General features: G+C 36.3%; 1 protein-coding gene across 1 annotated transcript; it reads left to right on the forward strand.

The window, feature by feature from the left end:
- Positions 1-1,220: 1,220 nt before the first annotated feature.
- LOC106051682 (meteorin-like protein) lies at positions 1,221-15,216 on the forward strand. The gene is made up of 4 exons (XM_013206888.2): positions 1,221-1,930; positions 10,265-10,659; positions 10,764-10,820; positions 12,099-15,216. The coding sequence occupies exons 1-4, from the start codon at positions 1,821-1,823 to the stop codon at positions 12,407-12,409; spliced, it is 873 nt and encodes a 290-aa protein (XP_013062342.1). The 5' UTR covers positions 1,221-1,820; the 3' UTR covers positions 12,410-15,216.
- The last annotated feature ends 5,449 nt before the right edge of the window (positions 15,217-20,665 follow it).

A 20,665-nucleotide genomic window follows, 5' to 3' on the forward strand; every position in this document is an offset into this window, starting at 1 on the left:
AAATATATATATAATATATATATATATATATATATATAGAGAGAGAGAGAGAGAGACAGTGGCGTAGCTATGTTGGGGGAGGAGGGGGGAGAATTTGAAAATCCCCCATTTGGCCCCACCTTGAGGGGGGCTCCCAAATGAGTGGGTTTTTTTTATATTAAATATTACTTAAAATACAAGGGTCCCCAAAGAGGTCAAGGCCCCCGGGCCCCCAAAAGATGGAAAATCCCTAGATATAGTAGTGTATATACAGAACAAATGGTTCGCCAGGCAAATGACTGACCGACAATGGACCTCATTCACCAATCGTAAACAAACAACATTTAGTCACGTGATCATATTGATAAAACAGTGGCAAAAAAAAACTGTCACGTGACAGCCACTTTGTATTAAAATTAGATCGTAATTTTTTATAGAAGAGATAGAGAACCACGTGGCAAAATATTGTTTGTTTCCGTTGGTTCATTGACAACCGTTTCACCGATACTTGGCTCACGAAAAAAATGGTTCACACGACAAATGGCCGAGCTTTTTTGTGCATGATCCGGCGTACATAGTTGGGACTTCTTCTTCAGTTGTTTATTTAACAACAACAAAAAAATACTTTAAAAAATAAAAGCAAGATGTAAACAAAGAACGAGTTTCTCAGCCACATTGCAAAACGGACCCACCAGGGCCGCCCTATGTGTGGAAAAAACTTCATTTGTTATCTCGTGTTGTTTTTTGGCTTGGCAACCCGTATCACTGGTTCGCACGTGTTGTTTGGAGCGCCATCTAAGCATTAGCTAGTTAGCTATAGCTATTGTTACAAACGTTTCAACTTTTTTTTTTTTTTAAAGCTATCTGGTGTGTTGATTAAAGCAAAAATGAATCCTGTTTCTGTGGGAACAGAGAGAAATTTTATTAGGCTAGGTACGTCCCCCCCCCCCCTTTTTACACTTTTTTAAAAACTCATTCCCTCCCCCTTCTCTCGTCTAGACTTGAATGTATGACCTAGTTTACAGCGGACGAAGTGTCAGGCTTCTTATGCCCCCATTCCTCACCCTTACTCGCCTCGTTTTCTCCAGGCGAAAGAGGGGGAGAAAAAAAAAACGTGGCTTAAGGCTGAAAAGAATATTTGAAGAGGAGTTATTTCCCCCCCCCCCCCTCTCTTCTCGCGGCCAGCACCGGGGTGTCGGTAAAGAGAAAGCTAAAAAAAAAAGTAGAGGGGTGAACTGCTAGGTCACGTGTGCTGGCTGAGTTGTTGATGACTTGTCTGCCTTCAGGTGGTTCCAACTACTAGCCCCACTGATCGCTGACAAATTCAACACTTGTTTTCTCACTGGTTGGCTCATGTGTACAAACTCCAGTGTACCTACTATTAATGTGTGCCCAATTATTTTCTCATTGGATTATCACTGGTCTGTGTCTCAAAATACATTCCTTAGTCTTGGTTTTTATTTTTAACATGTTTAAGATTTTAGGTTACAACAGTGATTGATACAAACTTCAAAAGATTCATGTGTTTGTGTATTCTATGTTGTAGTTTTGTGTTATAGACTTTAGTGTTAGCCCTACACGGATATAGATCTAGTTCTAGATCTAGAATAGGTCTATGGAAAAACACTTGAAACTTCAAAACAATGATGAAGTTAAACACTTTATTTTATTAGTTGTATTCACATAAGGAGCTGTGTGCATTTATTTCTTCCAATCTTTTGTGGATATGCTGCACCAGGTTTGACCGCTATTTCAACCACCCTAGTGTGACCTCCTACGGACGTTACCCTGTTATTTGATACAGCGGCTGGCCTGCATGTCCAGGGGTGAAAGGGTCAGTTATGGCAAGTCATCGCTGGCTGAATGTTGCAGCTGTGGTTATGTTGAGTGGTCTGTGTATACAGGTCGCTTTCGCTCAACAGATATGTGACGCTTGTAGTTGTCAGATAAGGCAAGTAAAAGAAGACTTGTATAATATTGATATAAGTTATATTATAGCATTACGTGGAACTTTAGATATCTAGATCTAGAGTCCAAGTCCAGATTTACCTCCTGTACAAAGATAAAAGGCTTTTTACATTTTTTTTTAAAGAAAAAGGAAATATTGGTTTATGAAGAATTTCAAGAATGGTTCTGGCCGCAGTATTCATTCGATTAGAATTAGAATCTATACTATAGGGCAGATGGTGTCATGTGGCCAGCTCAGCGACCAACCTCCTATAGTCCTGTGTCCTATACTTTCCCATCCCTAAAATCCCGAAATTCTTCACCGAGATTCGAACCCTGGACCCTAGGTTCAGAAGCCAAGCGCTTAATCACTCAGCCAACGCGTCTTCCAGATCAGTTCTAAATTCTACTATTTTTTAGATATTTAGAATCTTTTAGATTATATTCATTTTTTAAAAATATATTTGGTATCCATTGTTTGACAACTTTAGCAGTAGTGTAGATCTAGATCTCTAGATTCTGTTCTAGAAAAGGACCAAAATATATTGTCCCTAAACAGTAATGAAAGTTTAATTTAAGTCAATTAAATATTTTTATTTACTCATAATCTGGATTTAGGTGTAGGCGGGCCTTGTGGGAGTGTCGTTTCAGTATTGTTTGTTACTTAAGAATCTCAATATCGTGTGTCCTAGAGTGTTCTCCCCTGTTTGCCACTCCACTAGAGCCGCCCATGGTTGTTAATCACACAACAGCCATATGTTAACACACTAGTGTAACTTGTCTATCTATGGTCTCTGTCCTACATTAAATGACATCCATCTATCCATCCCAGTGCCGCTACAGCCCATGGAGGGCTCTGGCCTGCTTCAACACATCTTTCCATTCAGATCTCTCGCCTGGGCCTTTCGTCTCCACGCTTAACCCCAAGCTGTTGCAGATCTGCTTCCACATTAAATGATATGTTCCATAAAAAGAAGAGACATTCTACTCGTATCTATACAGTCGTTTACCCCTGCAGCAGTAAATCTTTGTTTTTTTACTCGTATTAATGTGGTAATCTAGTCCTACCGGTACTTGCTAATAACCCTACTCCTAATCTTGGGTGATACGTTCAACACTGCCCGGAAAATATGTAGGCCTACATGTACATGTAAAATACGAATTTGTCCTAGCTTATGGAAACTATATTATGTGAAATCACTTGATTACAATAAAATGTATGTTGAAAGGTCATATCGCTGGGTTTTCGCCTACAAATTAGTTTCTATATCTCAGACTTATTTGTGAGTTTCATTGTAAGTTTAGAGGTTGGCGTATTGATCATTATGTCAAATGTGGCAAGATTTTCAAGTGGCTAGATTGTAGGGGTCATTTTTTGAAAGTCTACCGGTGCCCAACAACTGACTGCTATCCTCATGAGTTCTCCAATAATTCTATTGCTAGTTTTGAGAGTTAGACCACAGATTTATGAAACAAAAAATTTATCTAACGTAATTTTTAATAGTATTAATAGTAGGCCCTAAGTTTGACATATAAAACAATCTTGAATGCTATCCTCATGAGTTCTCCAATAATTCTATTGCTAGTTTTGAGAGTTAGACCATAGATTTATGAAACAAAAATGTATCCAACGTAATTTTTAATAGTATTAATAGTAGGCCCTAAGTCTGATATATAAAACAATCTTGAATAAAAGTAAATATAATTATCTTTCATTCAAATTAGTAGTTCAATAATTGAGCAATGAGACATTTTTAAGTGTTCCACGCAGATTTTTTTCCTGTCAAGTCACGTTTAGAGCTGAAAAACTTAAACTTCAAATGCATTTATATGTTCTTAAATAGTGCATTGACCACTTTTGCTTTTGCAAAATCATATAATTTTTATTTATTTTCAAATTAAGTAAGCATTTGTATTCACGTATTATAAACCAATCTTAAAACAAGTTGCAGAGCTATAGCTATATGGCTCTGGAATACTCTCTAAACCAGACATAGCATACGCAGTATATGAATAGATCCACATTAGAACTCCACAAAGTTTAATTATTGTAATTATTTATTGTCTATTGAGTCACTGTTGTCTTCCATAAATGCATTTTAGGTAATGTGTTTGAATATCCGAAGATTTTTTTCTTAAATGTTAAAGGTCTTGTGAATATAATTGAAAGTTAATGTAATATTAACATTGCCAGAGTAGAAGGAAAGGCTTTAACGTGTTAAAATTAGTATTACTAAGAGTGTTTATGTACTAGATTAATAGTTTAGTCAACTTTTAGTGCACATAAAATCTAGCACTACACACCGGCAACGTTGGTTTATTGCCGGAACATCCCATCCTTTTTTTTTTTTTCCCCACACATTTTAAAGTTTTCCCCAACAGACTTTTGGCCCGTGAGTATTTGTATCTGTTAAAATGAAATGGAACGGCCCGCTCTCTTTCTCTTTCCTTCTCACTCTCTCGCTACAGAACCTCCATTTTGTTTTGGCTATTTCGACCTACGCCGTAATTCTTCTGAGAAACGTTTGCATTGATTTGGAACGACCCACTCTATAACACCTTCCCCCCCCCCTTTTTTTTTTTGACACACACGCACATGCTTTTTGGCAAATGTATCCTGTTACTTTTACTTATCCATTACTTTTACTTATCCATTACCTTTACTTATCCATTACTTTTACTTATCCGTTACCTTTACTTATCCATTGCTTTTACTTATCCATTACTTTTACTTATCCATTACCTTTACTTATCCATTACTTTTACTTATCCGTTACCTTTACTTATCCATTACTTTTACTTATCTGTTACCTTTACTTATCCATTACTTTTACTTATCCATTACCTTTACTTATCCATCACCTTTACTTATCCATTACCTTTACTTATCCATTACATTTACTTATCTGTTACCTTTACTTATCCATTACATTTACTTATCTGTTACCTTTACTTATCCATTACTTTTACTTATCCATTACTTTTACTTATCCATTACTTTTACATATACATTACCTTTACTTATCCATTACCTTTACTTATCCATTACCTTTACTTATCCATTACTTTTACTTATCCATTACTTTGACTTATCCATTACTTTGACTTATCCATTACTTTTACTTATCCATTACCTTTACTTATCCATTGAGTTTACTTATCCATTGAGTTTACTTATCCAATACTTTGACTTATCCATTGAGCTTACTTATCCATTACCTTTACTTATCCATTGAGTTTAATTATCTATTACCTTTACTTATCCATTACCTTTACTTATCCATTACTTTTACTTATCCATTACTTTTACTTATCCATTACCTTTACTTATCCATTACCTTTACTTATCCATTACCTGTACTTATCCATTACTTTGACTTATCCATTACCTTTACTTATCCATTACTTTGACTTATCCATTGATTTTACTTATCCATTACCTTTACTTGTCCATTGATTTTACTTATCCATTACCTTTACTTATCCATTGATTTTACTTATCCATTGAGTTTACTTATCTTTATCCATTGAGTTTACTTATCCATTACCTTTACTTATCCATTACCTTGACTTATCCGTTACTTTGACTTATCCATTGAGTTTACTTATCCATTACTTTGACTTATCCATTGAGTTTACTTATTCCATTACCTTTACTTATACATTACCTTTACTTATCCATTACTTTTACTTATCCATTACTTTTACTTATCCATTACCTTTACTTATCCATTGCCTTTACTTATCCATTACTTTTACTTATCCGCTTCCCCTCCCCGCCCTCCCGCCACATCAAAAAAAAAAGTGAGTACTAAGTACAGTCTGACTATTATTCGACTTGTCAATGCAATAGCGAAATATTTAATATACTCTGTTGCTTTTCGACCGGACCCCCCAACACACACAGAACTGCTTTCACATATTTTCAACCCTTTTTTTTTATTTCAATAACCCCTAACTCTGGTAGCATCACCAGACACTTTTGAGTGTTTGAATTCTAGAGATAACACATTTTGGTTAGTGTTACTTATTTGTTTCTTTATTTGTATTATTCTTTAATTATTAGGCAAGCGTTGGGTGGGGTATTAGAGATCGCAAACATTTCTTTGGAGCATCAGTTTCAGGTCTAGAGGGGAAATAGTGCATTTTCCGAAACCCCCATTGGATTTCCCCACACTACATTTACTTTAGCGTTGTGTCCTTTACAACAAGGAAACATCAAATTGTTTTATACAATGTCTTACAAAAGCAAGTTTCACACCAAGGAGCGCTATTGATATTTAGGCATACGCACAAAAAGAGTTAAATAGTGCTTAAAAACGGAAGAAGGTTTAACCTTGTACCATAGACCATCAAAGACACACACACACACACACACACACACACATATATATATATATATATATATATATATATATATATATATATATATATATATATATATATATATATATATATATAGCGGCTTTAATCAAGAGGGATAAAAAGAAAGCTGCCCTGTCTGCTAGCCCTAAATCAGAGGCATACACATGTACGAATTGTGGCAAAGTCTGCCGTTCTAGAATTGGCTTGATTAGCCACACCAGATTCTGCCCCGTCTCAAGATTAAGCCAAAACCAGTGACTCATTTGGGCGCATCCATTGCCTTTCGAGACAAAAGGAGCCATATATATATATATATATATATATATATATATATATATATATATATATATATAGTGTCTATGCCTTGTACTTTTTGATATGTCGTTTAACTCTTTCTCTCCTAACCGACGATACAAACGTTGATTCCATCAGAATATGGTAAATAATTACGGAGAGAAAGAGTTTAAAAAAAACATATTGGGTCAAAATCGCGAAAAAAATAATCTTTTCGATCATTTTAACAGCTGCGGTTTCGGTCGTGGAAAGTGTTTAGATGTTATAGGCACACAGAGAATTGTAACTGGTTAAATTTTCGTTTTTTATTTTTCGCCCACGGCAAATGGGAGAATTAGTGATATGTCAATCAGTCTGGAAAACCAACGACTTAGGAGCAGATTAACACGCAGGGCTAGATTGACACATGAAATGTGTAGGGTGTAATTATCTTTTTTTTAAGTGACGTCTGTACATGAATGAATCAGGGTCCTTGCTGCGAATATATATATTATATTATATATATATGAGAGAGAGAGAGGGATAGATAGATTGATGGAGAGAGATATTACAGAGTTTAAAAAAAAAACATACACATTTTTTTAAAAAGTCGTATTAGTCTTTAATGATTGGTTGTAAAAAAACAACAACAATTATTTGTGCCTATAACAGAGACACGTTTTCACATTCTGTCCAACTATTTTTTAAAATTCCGAGTGAGGGTAGAGACCTGCTGTTCAGAAACATTTTACCAGATCTCCTAGATAATGGCCCAGTTCAAACCGGGCCACACAAACACTGGAGGATCCTTAGGTGAAACCCAAGTAGCCATGTGTAGTTCTCTTTCTTCTAGGCTCTGCTGTCTGCTCTGACCTGATGACTTGTGTTAAACTAGTAGCCACGGGTCAGTTCACCTCTTTCCATTGTCACCCGTCCAAGCCCATTTCCCTTATTGAGGGCGCTCCCTGTTCACTGTTCCTTTTCACATTTATAACTGCCAACCCTGTCACCGAAAACTCACCGAATAACAGTCTCCTATTCAATTCCTATCCTGTCTTTAATCACTGGGTCAGATTTCGAATATCTCGTCAAATAGCTATGAGTAGTCTCTTTTGAAATGGTATTTTTGTAGTCTCCCTTCGTCTTTCCCCCCCTCTTCATTGTTTACCCCCCCCCCCCCCTTGTAACGCCCCGCGCCCCCCCCATTTTAAAAAATATGTAGCATACGCCTATGCCCATACCGCTTCCTGATTTATGATAATCTTTAATACCTTTATTAAAGCTGGTTTAGTCGCGCTAAACCATGGAAACATACAGCCAGTCGATGTTAAAACGTTTGAAAATTGTTGGCTGTGGATATGCCTACTTGGTATTGTAAAGTTATGTAGTGTGAGAAATAAGACCGGAAATAATTCCCACACTGCCTCCAGACCCCTCCCTCTTCACACATTCATTATCATCAAGTCACACTCTTAAATATCCGACCTGCGTTAATACGTGACCTATGCTATGGTTCCGGGCATTATTCATTGTTTCAGCACTTAGCTTCACGTTTGTGTTTATGATAATGGGTAGTACAATCTAATCTTGTGTGCAATCTAATCTTTAGTGCAATCTAATCTATAGTCGATAGAATAGTAAGTGGGTTGAACCATAAAGCGAACTGTTAACCTGTGTGTGTAGTGGGGGTGCTGAATCATTTATGTATCAGAAGAATAAATGCATGTTTAAAATGCTACGAAAATCAATTGGAAGAGATCTAAATGTCATCTGTTTCTTGGCCAATGGTTAAAGAGGGTGTTTTGTAGCCAGCAAAACGAACAACCGCCTTTACTTTCCCTTACTAAAGTCAGGTTCCCATTAGAGTTGGGGGAATTCAGAGGCGCCCTAAAAAAAAAATTCAAAATTGAAAATCCCAGTCTTTATCTAGATTCGAGCCCGCGACCCCTTGGTCTAGAAGCTAAGCGCCAATCCACCAATTATACGGTATGTTTTCTTTTTTTGAAAGTAATATTTTTCAATTCCCTCCCTTCCACGTGAACCTAAGTCGTGTGCCCGGGCGCAATAAACCCTTCTGCGACTTGTCAGCTCTTCTCAAATGTTGCTGTGTAATACGCTTCGGACGTCGAGTCACGATGTATTGAGCCAGATTTGAGCTGTACTTTGATCATCTTTTCTATAGGAACTTTTGTCAGAACATTTTCTAGACTTATCGGTGTATGAAAATGTCATAATGCTGCCAAATGATACAATTTTTGGTTTCAACTTCATGATACCAGCAGTTTTACTCAAAGTTTTTAGATGAAAGCAGACGTAGGCTACGGAACTTTGGCTATAAAAACGATATCATTAGATTTTACTGACAACTCCTTCTCGTGACTCCACTGATTATTAAGCTAGACACATTATTCCTGGACGTCGACGCAGTGCTGATGACCACGCTGACAACTGTTACAACAGTTGACCCATTTTAACACCTGTGACAACGGGGCCGACCACTTTTTGTTAAGTCGATTGGAGAACAGGAAGTGGTTGGGACGCTGTCAACTACGGTATTAAAAAAAAGTGGAGGTGGGGCTTAGCGGACTCTAATTCTTTAGAAGTGGGTAGATTTCTTGGACCTGGCCTTTTTTTTTAGATCTAGAATCTAGATTTAGTAATACGGCAAGTGTTATGCATTGAATTATGGCGCAGTATAACAGTGGTAGGCTGTTTGCGGATCAAGGGAAAGAAGAGGGCAGGGACGATTATTAACTCGGCTAGGAGTCTTTTTATAAATGTAAAGAAAACGAGAGGAGGGTACCGGTGGTTTTATGATTTCTATTCGGTCGCTCCCAGTACAGGTGCCGTTCACTGTATTTTGAAAATACTTGGAATTGCAGTGCACCTTTTTATCTCTTATGTTCTCATAGGAGTCATGGCGCATTAAGCCTATATTACGTACTGAACAGTGAACTGAAATATATAACATTATTACATAGTGAACAGTGATCTGAAATATATAACCTTATTACATAGTGAACAGTCTGAAATATATAACCTCCTACCCCATTGAATAAAAGAATACAACTCCTTGCATCGTCCATTAATTAGATCTAGACTCTATATTGTTATATTCAGAATTGGGTTGATATTGAGTTAAAAAAAAAAAAAACTACTATGAGCAATGAGAATGCTTACAAAAACTACTTTTAATAGGCCTAAACAAATTTGAACAAGTCTGTATATCTTGAAATATTGACGCTGTATGTTCAATATCATGAAATTACTCTTTAACCTTTAATCATTTAATTCATTCAGTCTCATTCACCTTCCTCATTAATGACTAGAAAGTAAATAGGTCTATACAATTACAAACAAAACCATTATATGTAGACCAGATCCTGATTTATAATATCTAGATTTTGCTTTTTTTTTTTTTTTTTTTTTTTTTTTTTTTAGGAATAGCTTGAAATCTCTGTTACAAGTTTTAATAAAAACAATAATGTTAAAATATTATTGAACTCTTTAAAAATTGTACATATCTAAATTTATTTTGAATATTTGTAGGCCCTAGCCCCTACTTTTTTCCGTTTTTCCAAACATACTAGCTGTAATTAACACATGTTCCAGCACTGACCAATACATTTACCATTTTTTCCTTGTCGTTAAACATTTTCATTAACAAAAATAATATATAACTAAAAATGTCTCTTTTCAGTGCCATCGACAACCCTCAAGCAATCTACACCTTGGACTTGATATGTAACAGTGGATCCATCACCTGGTTTGGTGCTGATGGGGCTATTCGTTTGGAGCTGAAGCCGTTATTCCAAGGCCCATCCAGAGCCTGTTTCTTGGTGTCATCTGATAATAGTCAGGTCAAAGTTAGCCAAGAAATAGCCTTGTCAAGAAATTATAAACTCCATCAAATTGAAACCAAAGTCTTGACTAAAAATGCATCCAATGAGGAATTCTGTATTTCTTCCCCCACACCAGAATCTCTTCATTTATTCATTGAGTCATTTGTTCAGCATTATCTTCACTCTGTGCCTAAAATAGAAATTTTCTATGACATTGAAAAATTAGACAGCAGTATGTCTACTGTTTATGATGGTAAGTGAACTTTACTTTTTAAGAATGTGTATAGCTTTGATGTTGTGACTTGTATCTGCACCAGAAAACATTAACTAACCGGTACTTTTCATGTTTGTTAACAGAATGCAAGCCCTGTACTAAAGAAGAAGTTTTGGATGCTTACTGCTCCATGGACTATGGTAAGAGTTTCAGATGTCATTTAAATACTAGCTTTGTTACTAACATTAATGTTTTTTTTAAGATAATTACTTTATATTTGTGGGAAGCGTGGTCGAGAGGCCAAGTGCGCTTGAACTTGGCTTGGCTTGGCTACCTAGAAGGGGGCTCAAGGTTCGACACCCAACTCAGGCAGAGTTGTGTTTACTGAGCGCCTAAAGGCAGCACGGAAAACCAACTCCTAGATATTTCCTCCCCCCATCGGTCCACAAATGAGATTGGACCAAAAGTGCTCTGAGCCTGCTATAAGCATGAAAGTGGCGCTATATAAAAGCTATAATAATAATATTTGAGTCCTAGCAGTCCTTTGATTAAAACATTTTTAGTTCATAATGTGTCAGACATCCAATATTTTCCAAAGCTGTCTGTGACAAATGCAATCCTCTTAGCATTGTCTCAGTCAACCGTAATCATTTGCAAGTCTAGCTTACTATTAGTAGTTTCTGTGATCATGGTCTTCACTTTTCCCTGACGCTAAATTGCAATGATGCTTCATCCCTTTGGATGCAGCTTCTCGGCACTCACAAATTTACTAAAGCCTTTCTCCCAGCATTGGAAAGCTCACTCCATCTCTGACTGAAATGTCTTGGTATATTTTTGCTTCTTTAGTCACACAAGAATTAGCAAAGGGAAAACTTCATCTCTCAAGTCATAAAATGCCACACATTCTGATCCCATAACTGCAGTTTGTAAATTTATAATACTATAATTTAAAAAATATAGTCATTAAACCATAATTAGAACTCTTTTTCTTCCTCGCTCTCATTATTATGTTGGAGCATTCAGATGACTAGACCAATATATGAGATGAACTGCGCAGTGGTTTCCAAATCAGGCAGCTCTCCATATAGTTTTCTTTCTATTGGGGTGTTTTGGGGCCACTGTCTTGTTTGGGCCTCTTGGCAAAGAATGCAGTTTTGAAGGACATGGTCAGCATTCTCTGGTGACACTCCACATTGGCAGAGATCACTGGTTCCAATTTTGAGCTTCTGGAACACATGTTGTCTTATTCTGTTATGTCTGGTTCTGAGGCGAAAGATTAGACATGGATTATGTTGGGATAGCTAATAGAAGCCGTCATTGTTATTGTCATTTGAATGAGAGCTTGTCCATTACTCATTTATTCATTCACTCTAACTCTCTATTAAAACTCTAATTTACTGTTATATCTGCTGATGCATGTTTTGTTACCTATATCCACTGTTTAATGACATGTTTTTTGTTTGCATTTTTTTCTCTAGTTATCATAGCATCATTGAATGACGTGAAGCAAAAGTCGGACTCCTCCATGTCAACATTGACAATGTCTGTCAAACAGATCATTCATCAACGAGAACCAGAAATGTTTCACAGAGAGCGTAGGTCAGATCAGTACCTAACTGGCCACATCACAGTCCCCACACAGTGTGGAATCCACAGCAGTCCTGGAGATTTTCTTATTACTGGTAGGAAGAGACTTCAGTCCCTAACTCTAAAATGTGCCATGACTCTGCGAGAGTGGAGACAAGTTCAACAATTTACTGAATGTTCTCATGATGTCAAACCCAGGTGATGATGCCAATGCTATAACGGATCCTCTGTGATGATTGTACATGTTTCTTGTGATATTTTCTTTTTGCTAACACACAAAATGTGATTTCTTGGCTTCAAAGAGTTAACATCCTTGTTTTATTTTTTTTTAAAAGAAAAGGATTGTTTGTGAGACAAAAAGTGATTTCAATATGTATATAAATTACACTTTGAATTTTATTCAGACTAATGCCATAATCAAATTTCTTAAGTTTCACAATATTGCTGGAGACTTGATAACAACTGACATAAAATGTGATGGATAAGTGAATTAAAAGATTGAACAATAGATTGAAAGACTGAACAATAGATTGAAAGACTGAACAATAGATTGAAAGACTGAACAATAGATTGAAAGACTGAACAATAGATTGAAAGATTGAACAAAGGAGTTTGCCAACATGTGAACTACATGATATTTGTCATCATTGCCTTTTTTTTTTCTGTACATCATTGCCTTATTTTTGAATTATAAGTTGCACATTCTTTGCTACTTAAAAACTAATTCATATTTTTGATATACTGTATTTTGAAATACTTCATAATTTTTATCAATATGTATAATTTTATTGTCTTTCTTTAAAACAGAGTTATGTAGAATTGCTTATAATAGATGTATTGGTGTGTTATAGTTTTGTGTGTGTGACACCAAAACATCTACTTAATAACTTTGACCCCTTCTCACAGCACATTCTGGTCTAGAGCTTCTCACAACACATTCTGGTCTAGAGCTTCTCACAACACATTCTGGTCTAGAGCTTCTCACAACACATTCTGGTCTAGAGCTTCTCACAACACATTCTGGTCTAGAGCTTCTCACAACACATTCTGGTCTAGAGCTTCTCACAACACATTCTGGTCTAGAGCTTCTCACAACACATTCTGGTCTAGAGTTTCTCACAACACATTCTGGTCTAGTGCGTCTCACAACACATTCTGGTCTAGAGCTTCTCACAACACATTCTGGTCTAGAGCTTCTCACAACACATTCTGGTCTAGTGCTTCTCACAACACATTCTGGTCTAGTGCTTCTCACAACACATTCTGGTCTAGAGCTTGCCCTTTCCTAAAAGCTGCAAGTATAAAGTGGAGTCCAATAAAAATAAATGTAACTGTTACTATATACAGAACCAATGTGTGTGTCATGGGCTGTAGATATTGATAATCACATTTTTGTTCAGAAATATTAGAAAATGGTCTGGGTTTTTTTTTTCCTTCAGCTTGGCGGTCTTGAATCTTTTTTTTAGTTCCCTTAATAGATTTTCCATTTTAAAAAACCCAAGATAAACACATTGATTAGTCTATCAGATGTGCATGTAGTAGGCTTTTATATGGACACATTTTACAGTGTTAGGAATTTTTCAGAGGGAATCACATTTAGAAGCCATTTTTTTTTCCAATTTAAAATTAAATGATTGTGATGTGGTAAAAATTAATTGCATTAATTAAACAACAATCTGATTAGAAGGAATGTTAGTGGAGAACTAGTGAAGGGCTGTACTTAATGTACAGCAATACAAAAAAATCTTTATTGTCTGTAAGGGAATGTGACTTACAATTTGTGCATTTTACACCAAACAAAACATTGTAACTATAAAAGAACAAAATGTACATTCACACTTTTTCGTGCCCACCCTTACATTTAGATTTTTTTTTTTTTGTCCTGGCATTAAAATCTTTTTTTTTTAAAGTATAAAAAGAATTTAGTGAAGTGAAATATGTAATTGGTGGCACTATTTGGTATGAGACTGGTGTTTTCATTAGTAGTGAATACACACTAGATATAATAAAAGCTTGTTATATTATAAATGACCTAGTTTAGACCACTGTCATTTCCTTTCCTTCAGCCTTCACCTTGGGCCTCGCACGAACTATAAATATTATGGGAACCATTTCCTTCATTAGCATTCACTCTAGATACAATCAAAGATTGTTGATACATACGTGAGTGTACTGTTTGTGTAGTATTTGTGTATATATTTGGTACTGTACAGAATTTGTTTCCTAGAGTCAAATGAAACAAAAAAAAACATTCCAATGTAAAAAAGTTCATGTTGACATCACAATTTCATGTTGGCATCTGCTCATAACATTGATGTAAATATTTAGAAACTTCTGACCTGGTGGCTTGGGGGAGGGGCATTTTTTGGTGGCTCTAGGCAGATGTTGCTGATGTCACTGTGTCGAATGTGGGTCATTCAAATCAGTTTAACTTTGACTTGCTGATCTCCATATGGACAGGTCTGGGAAGCCACAGCTCGACCTGTATGGTGATTTACATGCATTACAGCCGCAGGGTTTGTGTCCATGGCTTTTGCAAGAGAGTATTGGAGCCTCTCCAGCCTTCACTCAACTGAAGTTTGATATTTGTTTTTCTTTTGATTGTGGTTAGTCGAATCCATTGGTATGATCAGAGCTAACATAAAGGAATAATCTAATATTACAATTAACTCTTGTTTAAATGTTTGTAGGAAATAATGATATTCTTATCACTCGTGTCTTGTGTTAGCCAACCTCATGACTTTATATCGAAATTTTTGTAATATACCGGTATCTGACTATAAGTATAAGCAAATAATTTAGTTCAGCACTGACATGTATAATAGCACATAGAGAATAGATTTGGTTGAATATATTATTCCTACAATTCTTTGTATAGCTATTGTCTGCCCCTGTCAGTTATTCTCATATCATTTTTGTCTGTCGGTCCCAGATCTATATAATGTGATAATGTCTATAGATGCCACATTTTTTTTTATCACTTGAGCCAATAAAAATATATTTTGATTACTGCTTGTGTGAATTAGTTATTTGATCGTATATATATGCATTTAATGCCGACCTGAGACTGTCGAATTTCAAACAGATTCAGAATGACTAAGTTTGTGAAGATGAAATTTTGGAAGACCACATACTGACAATTGTTTGGTTGCTACAGATAAGGGCTATTAGACTATGGAAATCTTCAAGATGAAATATGCAAGCTTTGGGGCGGATGAAGACTGACATTCCATTGGTACATAAGAGCCTGAAGCTGTTGGACCTAATAATAGGGATGTCACATTCACCTGGGTCCCCTCCCATGTTGGCATTGAGGGAAACGAAGCCGCAGACAGACAAGCAAAGAGAGCCCTAAATCATGCGGTGTCAGGAACCCAAATTCCCTGCTCGGACCTGAGACAAAGTATTGCCTCTGCCACCTATCGAGAGTGGCAGGACCGATGGGAGGCTGAGACTCACAATAAACTCAGACAGATTGTGGCGGATGTCAGGTGGCGGCCCACATCTAAGGGTCTGACAAGGCGTGGTAGCACGACCATGTCCAGACTTAGGATTGGCCACACCTACATCACGCACTCTTTTGTGTTGAAGAGAGAGGAGCCCCACTTTGTGAGTACTGTGACTCTCGCCTCACCGTGGAACATATCCTCGTTGATTGCTCCAGATACTAGGATGTCAGGGAGAAATATTTTAGAGCCACTAACTTAAAAACACTATTCGACAATGTCGACCCTGGGAAGGTACTGGGCTATATCCGGGAAGTGGGGTTGTCTACGAAGATCTGATTTATGAATTTGTGAACATGTACTATTTACATTAGATTTTTACCAAATTATTAAATTGTTACTACCTTTACTATTTTAACTGTGAATAGACCCTGATTTTAATGATCAAACTGTATAGAATTTAGCCCTTGTTATGTAGAGAGAGAGAGTTGTTCTTAAGGGAATGCAGGCACGACACGGCCTAAATTGTGCCGATGTGCCTAAAATCAAAATCAAATCTTCGAGATGAAATAAAAAGACAAACACAAAAATTGAAATTCAAACCTCAATGTATGTTTTGTGTTATTGGTAGCTGTTTTCTTCGATTCTCTGTTTCGACAGCCTTAACAATTGACTAGATCTAGTCTACTGTAATAGATCTATCTTTGAGGCTGCATAAACGGCCATAAAAGTACATGACTAAGACGAACTCTATATAGGCATGTATATGTAGAGCCTACCTAGAAATACAAAGACGAAATGAAGTGATGATCGTTAAAATATTAAATGATAGGATTAGGGCCGAACTTGGGGGAAGGGCAGGCGGGGGTACTGCCCCGGGCATTCACAATAGGGGGATCAACAATAAAGATTAAAAAGAAACAAAACATTTCGACAAGTCAGCAACTTTTACGGGTTTTTTTTTTTAAACATTCTTAATTTTCGAATTTTTACCGTCTATGAACTAGGCTAAATTAAATCTTATAGTTGGCAACATTGTCGTGGTTGCAAAGTGTCTGCTGATAGCGGAGTATCTCTGCAGCTTTGTTAGATTTCAGAACTATCTTCCCAAACAGTATCTCTGCAACTTTGTTAGATTTCAGAACCATCTTCCCAAACATTGAAATTACAATATGAATGTACTTGGTTTTGATGGTCTTGAGTTGCACTGGAGAGCGCTCGATTTCAAAAATAAAAGAATAGGCTCCGAACGACAACACCGGCTATCAAAGCTAATCTCACTTAAGTTTTGAAAGGGATTTATATCGGGAGCTATTTAGCGAATTCATCAAGTAAAAAAAATTACATAATATATTGTTATGACTTTGCCATGCGCACCGCCATCCAAGATAGTGCAGAAAGAAGGTGCGCACTATCTGTGACTAAACAAGTCGGATGTTGACATTAGTAGACTAACGATTTCCGCCCAAGTAGAGAGCCAATATGGAGATGTTGTACTCAAGGCAGATGCCCCTTTGTGTTTGTCATGTCTCAGTGTAAATAAACGTCAATGTCCTCGTTGAGTTGCCTCACTTCAGTTATTACAATATACTAGAGATATACCACAGCTGTTTTGCGGTTCTTTCCCTTATCTAAGCTTTGATTTTCACATCTATTCAACTCTTAACTTCGTGGAAACCTCTGGGTGGAACCTGGATAAGGATCTCGAAAACGGCTCTAAATTTAAATTCATATACACATATATCTTGAATTTGAATGTAGTTTACGTCTTCGGGTATTTCCGCATGTTGGCATTGCATTATTCAAGAGTTTGATCATGGTTTAATACACCATGACTAAATTAATGTTTAGGAACATTGTGTGCATCTTCTATGAAAAGATCTAAAGGCCTATCATTAGAATATTATAAAGTGTAGTACATTTATACATTCGCTTAACCAGGATTTTTTTTCGGGGGTGGGGGGGTGGGTGAAGGGATGGGATTGGGCGGGGCAAGCTTGATGTTACTTTTTTTTTTTCTGACGTTCATTAGTTATTAAGAGCAAAATAATCGCTCTACAAGTTAATAGGTGTTGTTGTTTTTTAAAGTATTTTTAGTTGTTTTTTAAAATGCTTTTCTTGTTTAGATATATTTTTTTAAATACAAAACTTCACATTATTCTCTTTATTTTGAATACAAGAAGTGATATTATTTGGTTAATTTTAAAATTGTGTACATTGCTTTCTATATTTACATTGAAATTGATGAAACTATCACAAAATCAAACAAAGCATTAGGGTTTCTTAAAAGAAATTTCTATAAATCAAATAAGAACATAAAACTAAAATGTTATTTAACCTTGGTTAGGCCAATAATAGAATATGCATGCTCTGTTTGGGGACGCCCTCAACTCAAGAAAACATTAAGAAACTGGAACAGACACAAAATAGAACAGTAAGATTCACATTTGACTAGAGTAATACCTTTAGTAAAATCACTAAATTTAGAAAGCCTTCAGGATAGAAGACTCAAAAGTAATGTAGCAATTATACATAAAAAGTGAAACAAATACAAAAACAATATCTAAAATAATACTCTAAAGACACAAAGATAAAGGCACATTCCCCATTCCATATGCCAGGAAAACCAGAGACTTGGCAGAATTTAAGTCATTGGTTAACATGCATGACTAGATGTAGCCTATAACGAGTAGGACGTAATCATCTTCTTTTTTTTTTTTTGAAGTAACGTCTGTATTATATAAGATAAGATTTTTAAAAATTGTCAAGATAATAGACACAGTGGGTGATGAGAGCCGACTTAATGAACACACTCTTATAGTCTGCGAAACACACCGAGAATGTGCTGCTTATGCTGAACACACACTCCAAGTGTGCGGGAATCTTTTCAATCAGCACAATGTTTTGTTTTGTAAGTTTCAGACTTTCCTTCAGAGGTTAAACAAAAATGAAGCCAAAAATTATTGCAGAACGGCCTGGGGATCACGGCCAGCAGGGGCCTTCGCGACATAGAGCAAGAAACACAAACTCACACGGCCAGCAGGGACCTACGCTACATAGAGCAAGAAACACAAACTCACACGGCCACAGGGACCTTCGCGACATAGAGCAAGAAACACAAACTCACACGGCCAGCAGGGACCTTCGCGACATAGAGCGGCGCCTTCGACATACGGAGGTCACGCATAGAGCAAGAAACACAAACTCACACGGCCAGCAGGGACCTTCGCGACATAGAGCGGCGCCTTCGACATACGGAGGTCACGCATAGAGCAAGAAACACAAACTCACACGGCCTAATAGATTTAAACAAAACCAGCTACAATATATGTAGTTTTCTGTTTAAATTTACAAGCCTAATTTAAATCATAGGCCTATACTTTAACGCTAATAATTAAGAAATGTATCAAGCTTATAAACATGTCACCAGCAGGCCATCTATAGTGCCTGTATAGCGATTCTTTAAATTTCAAGCCTCAATCTATTGTTATATTTTAATATTGTACTTCATTCTGAAGTAAGCCAATATATTTTAAATTCAGTCGTTGAGTATGACCATTGTCGGTATGAAGTCCCACGGTCGACATTGAAATATTTGCTGGGAAAGTTGAGAAGTCACTGAACCGTGACTGGGCTAATAGTACTTCAATATGTCTTCACCGTGTTCAGGAAATGTCTATCTACCAGGAAACCCCGTTGTTCTATTGAATCCTGGGATTGTGGGAAGTGTCCTAGATTGTTGACACATTACATTCTGAAGGCGTTTCACGCTCTAGGGGCAGGCTTACATTAGCCTTCATTCAAACTGGTATAAGGAAATAGATTGTGTAGTACTGAACACCATCTTCTATCGTAAACAATTCCTGAATAGCATACTTGAGTGGACTAGCATACTTCATTCTCCCTAAGGGCTATGGACGGCTATGGTTGGCCATGACTACTATTCACGTGTCTATTGTATTTTACGTAAAGGTAGAAACAATCTGTTTAGATTGGAAAGCTTAAATCAAAGTCAGCACTGTGCACATGACTTGTTAGGAAATCGGAAAAAAATAATTTAGGAAGGATTTTTATTTTTATAGAGCTTGAATATCAACTCACTCTCTCAGTCTGATAAAATTTTGAATGTTATTTCTCCCACACCCATTCTTTGATCAAGTTGAAACTTTACACAATTATTTATTGAACGTAACAAAACATGAATCAATAAAAAAAAAAAAACAAGGTTACAGAGACAGTTTGTGTGGAAACACAAACTCAAAATCGGCTCCCGAAGTGGTCCACCCAGGCAGGTAAAAAGGCAGGTACCAATATTTTCAGAAAGAACATCAGAATGAAATTCTATTAAAGAAAAATGACAGAGAAGAATGGAGAAAGAAGATTGACAGATCTTGTGTGGTACCCCCGCGGTCCAGCAGACCAAAGGATAGGTGAAAGTGATTGTGAAGTTAGATGTGAACCTGGATTAACTGATGTCTTATAATGAATATCTAACTGATGTAATGGTTTTGTAAAGGGTCAATCTCTTATTCAAATCCTCAAGAAAAAACATTTCCGTTAAAAAAAAATGTTTTCCTCCTTTGGTTGAGAGTTTTATAGCTATGGTATCATACTGTAGTTCACGCGACAATATGAAAAACTACTTATTAATTGCTGTTTTAAATTCTGTCCAACTTGTATACATACTAAATAGATTTTTTTTCTTTTTTAAAAATAGTAAAAAAAAATTTGTAAATGTAGTAGTTAGTATGACAGAACTTATTTAACTTAGCAATACAAATGTAAAAAAAAATATTTTTTTGATAAATATTTTAAAACCGTTTGCATAAATGTGTTAAAAATATGGTGCATATATAGTTATCTCCCCTAGTAAAGAGCTTCCTGTGTTTGTTACTATTAATAGTGAATAGTTGTAAAAGTGGTGTATTTTTATGAAAAAACTGCTTGCATAAGTAATTTAAAAAATTAGACTTTTCGCTTTCAGAAAAAGTAGCCGTTGCATATGAACTTTG

Source organism: Biomphalaria glabrata, chromosome 2, assembly GCF_947242115.1.
Source record: "Biomphalaria glabrata chromosome 2, xgBioGlab47.1, whole genome shotgun sequence".
In the NCBI taxonomy this organism is placed as follows: Eukaryota; Metazoa; Mollusca; class Gastropoda; family Planorbidae; genus Biomphalaria; species Biomphalaria glabrata.

Coding starts and splice junctions, on each gene's coding strand:
- LOC106051682 (XM_013206888.2), top strand. CDS start 1,821: ATGGCAAGTCATCGCTGGCTGAATGTTGCAGCTGTGGTTATGTTGAGT. Junction 1,931..10,264: donor GCTTGTAGTTGTCAGATAAG/GCAAGTAAAAGA, acceptor GTCTCTTTTCAG/TGCCATCGACAACCCTCAAG. Junction 10,821..12,098: donor TTACTGCTCCATGGACTATG/GTAAGAGTTTCA, acceptor TTTTTTCTCTAG/TTATCATAGCATCATTGAAT.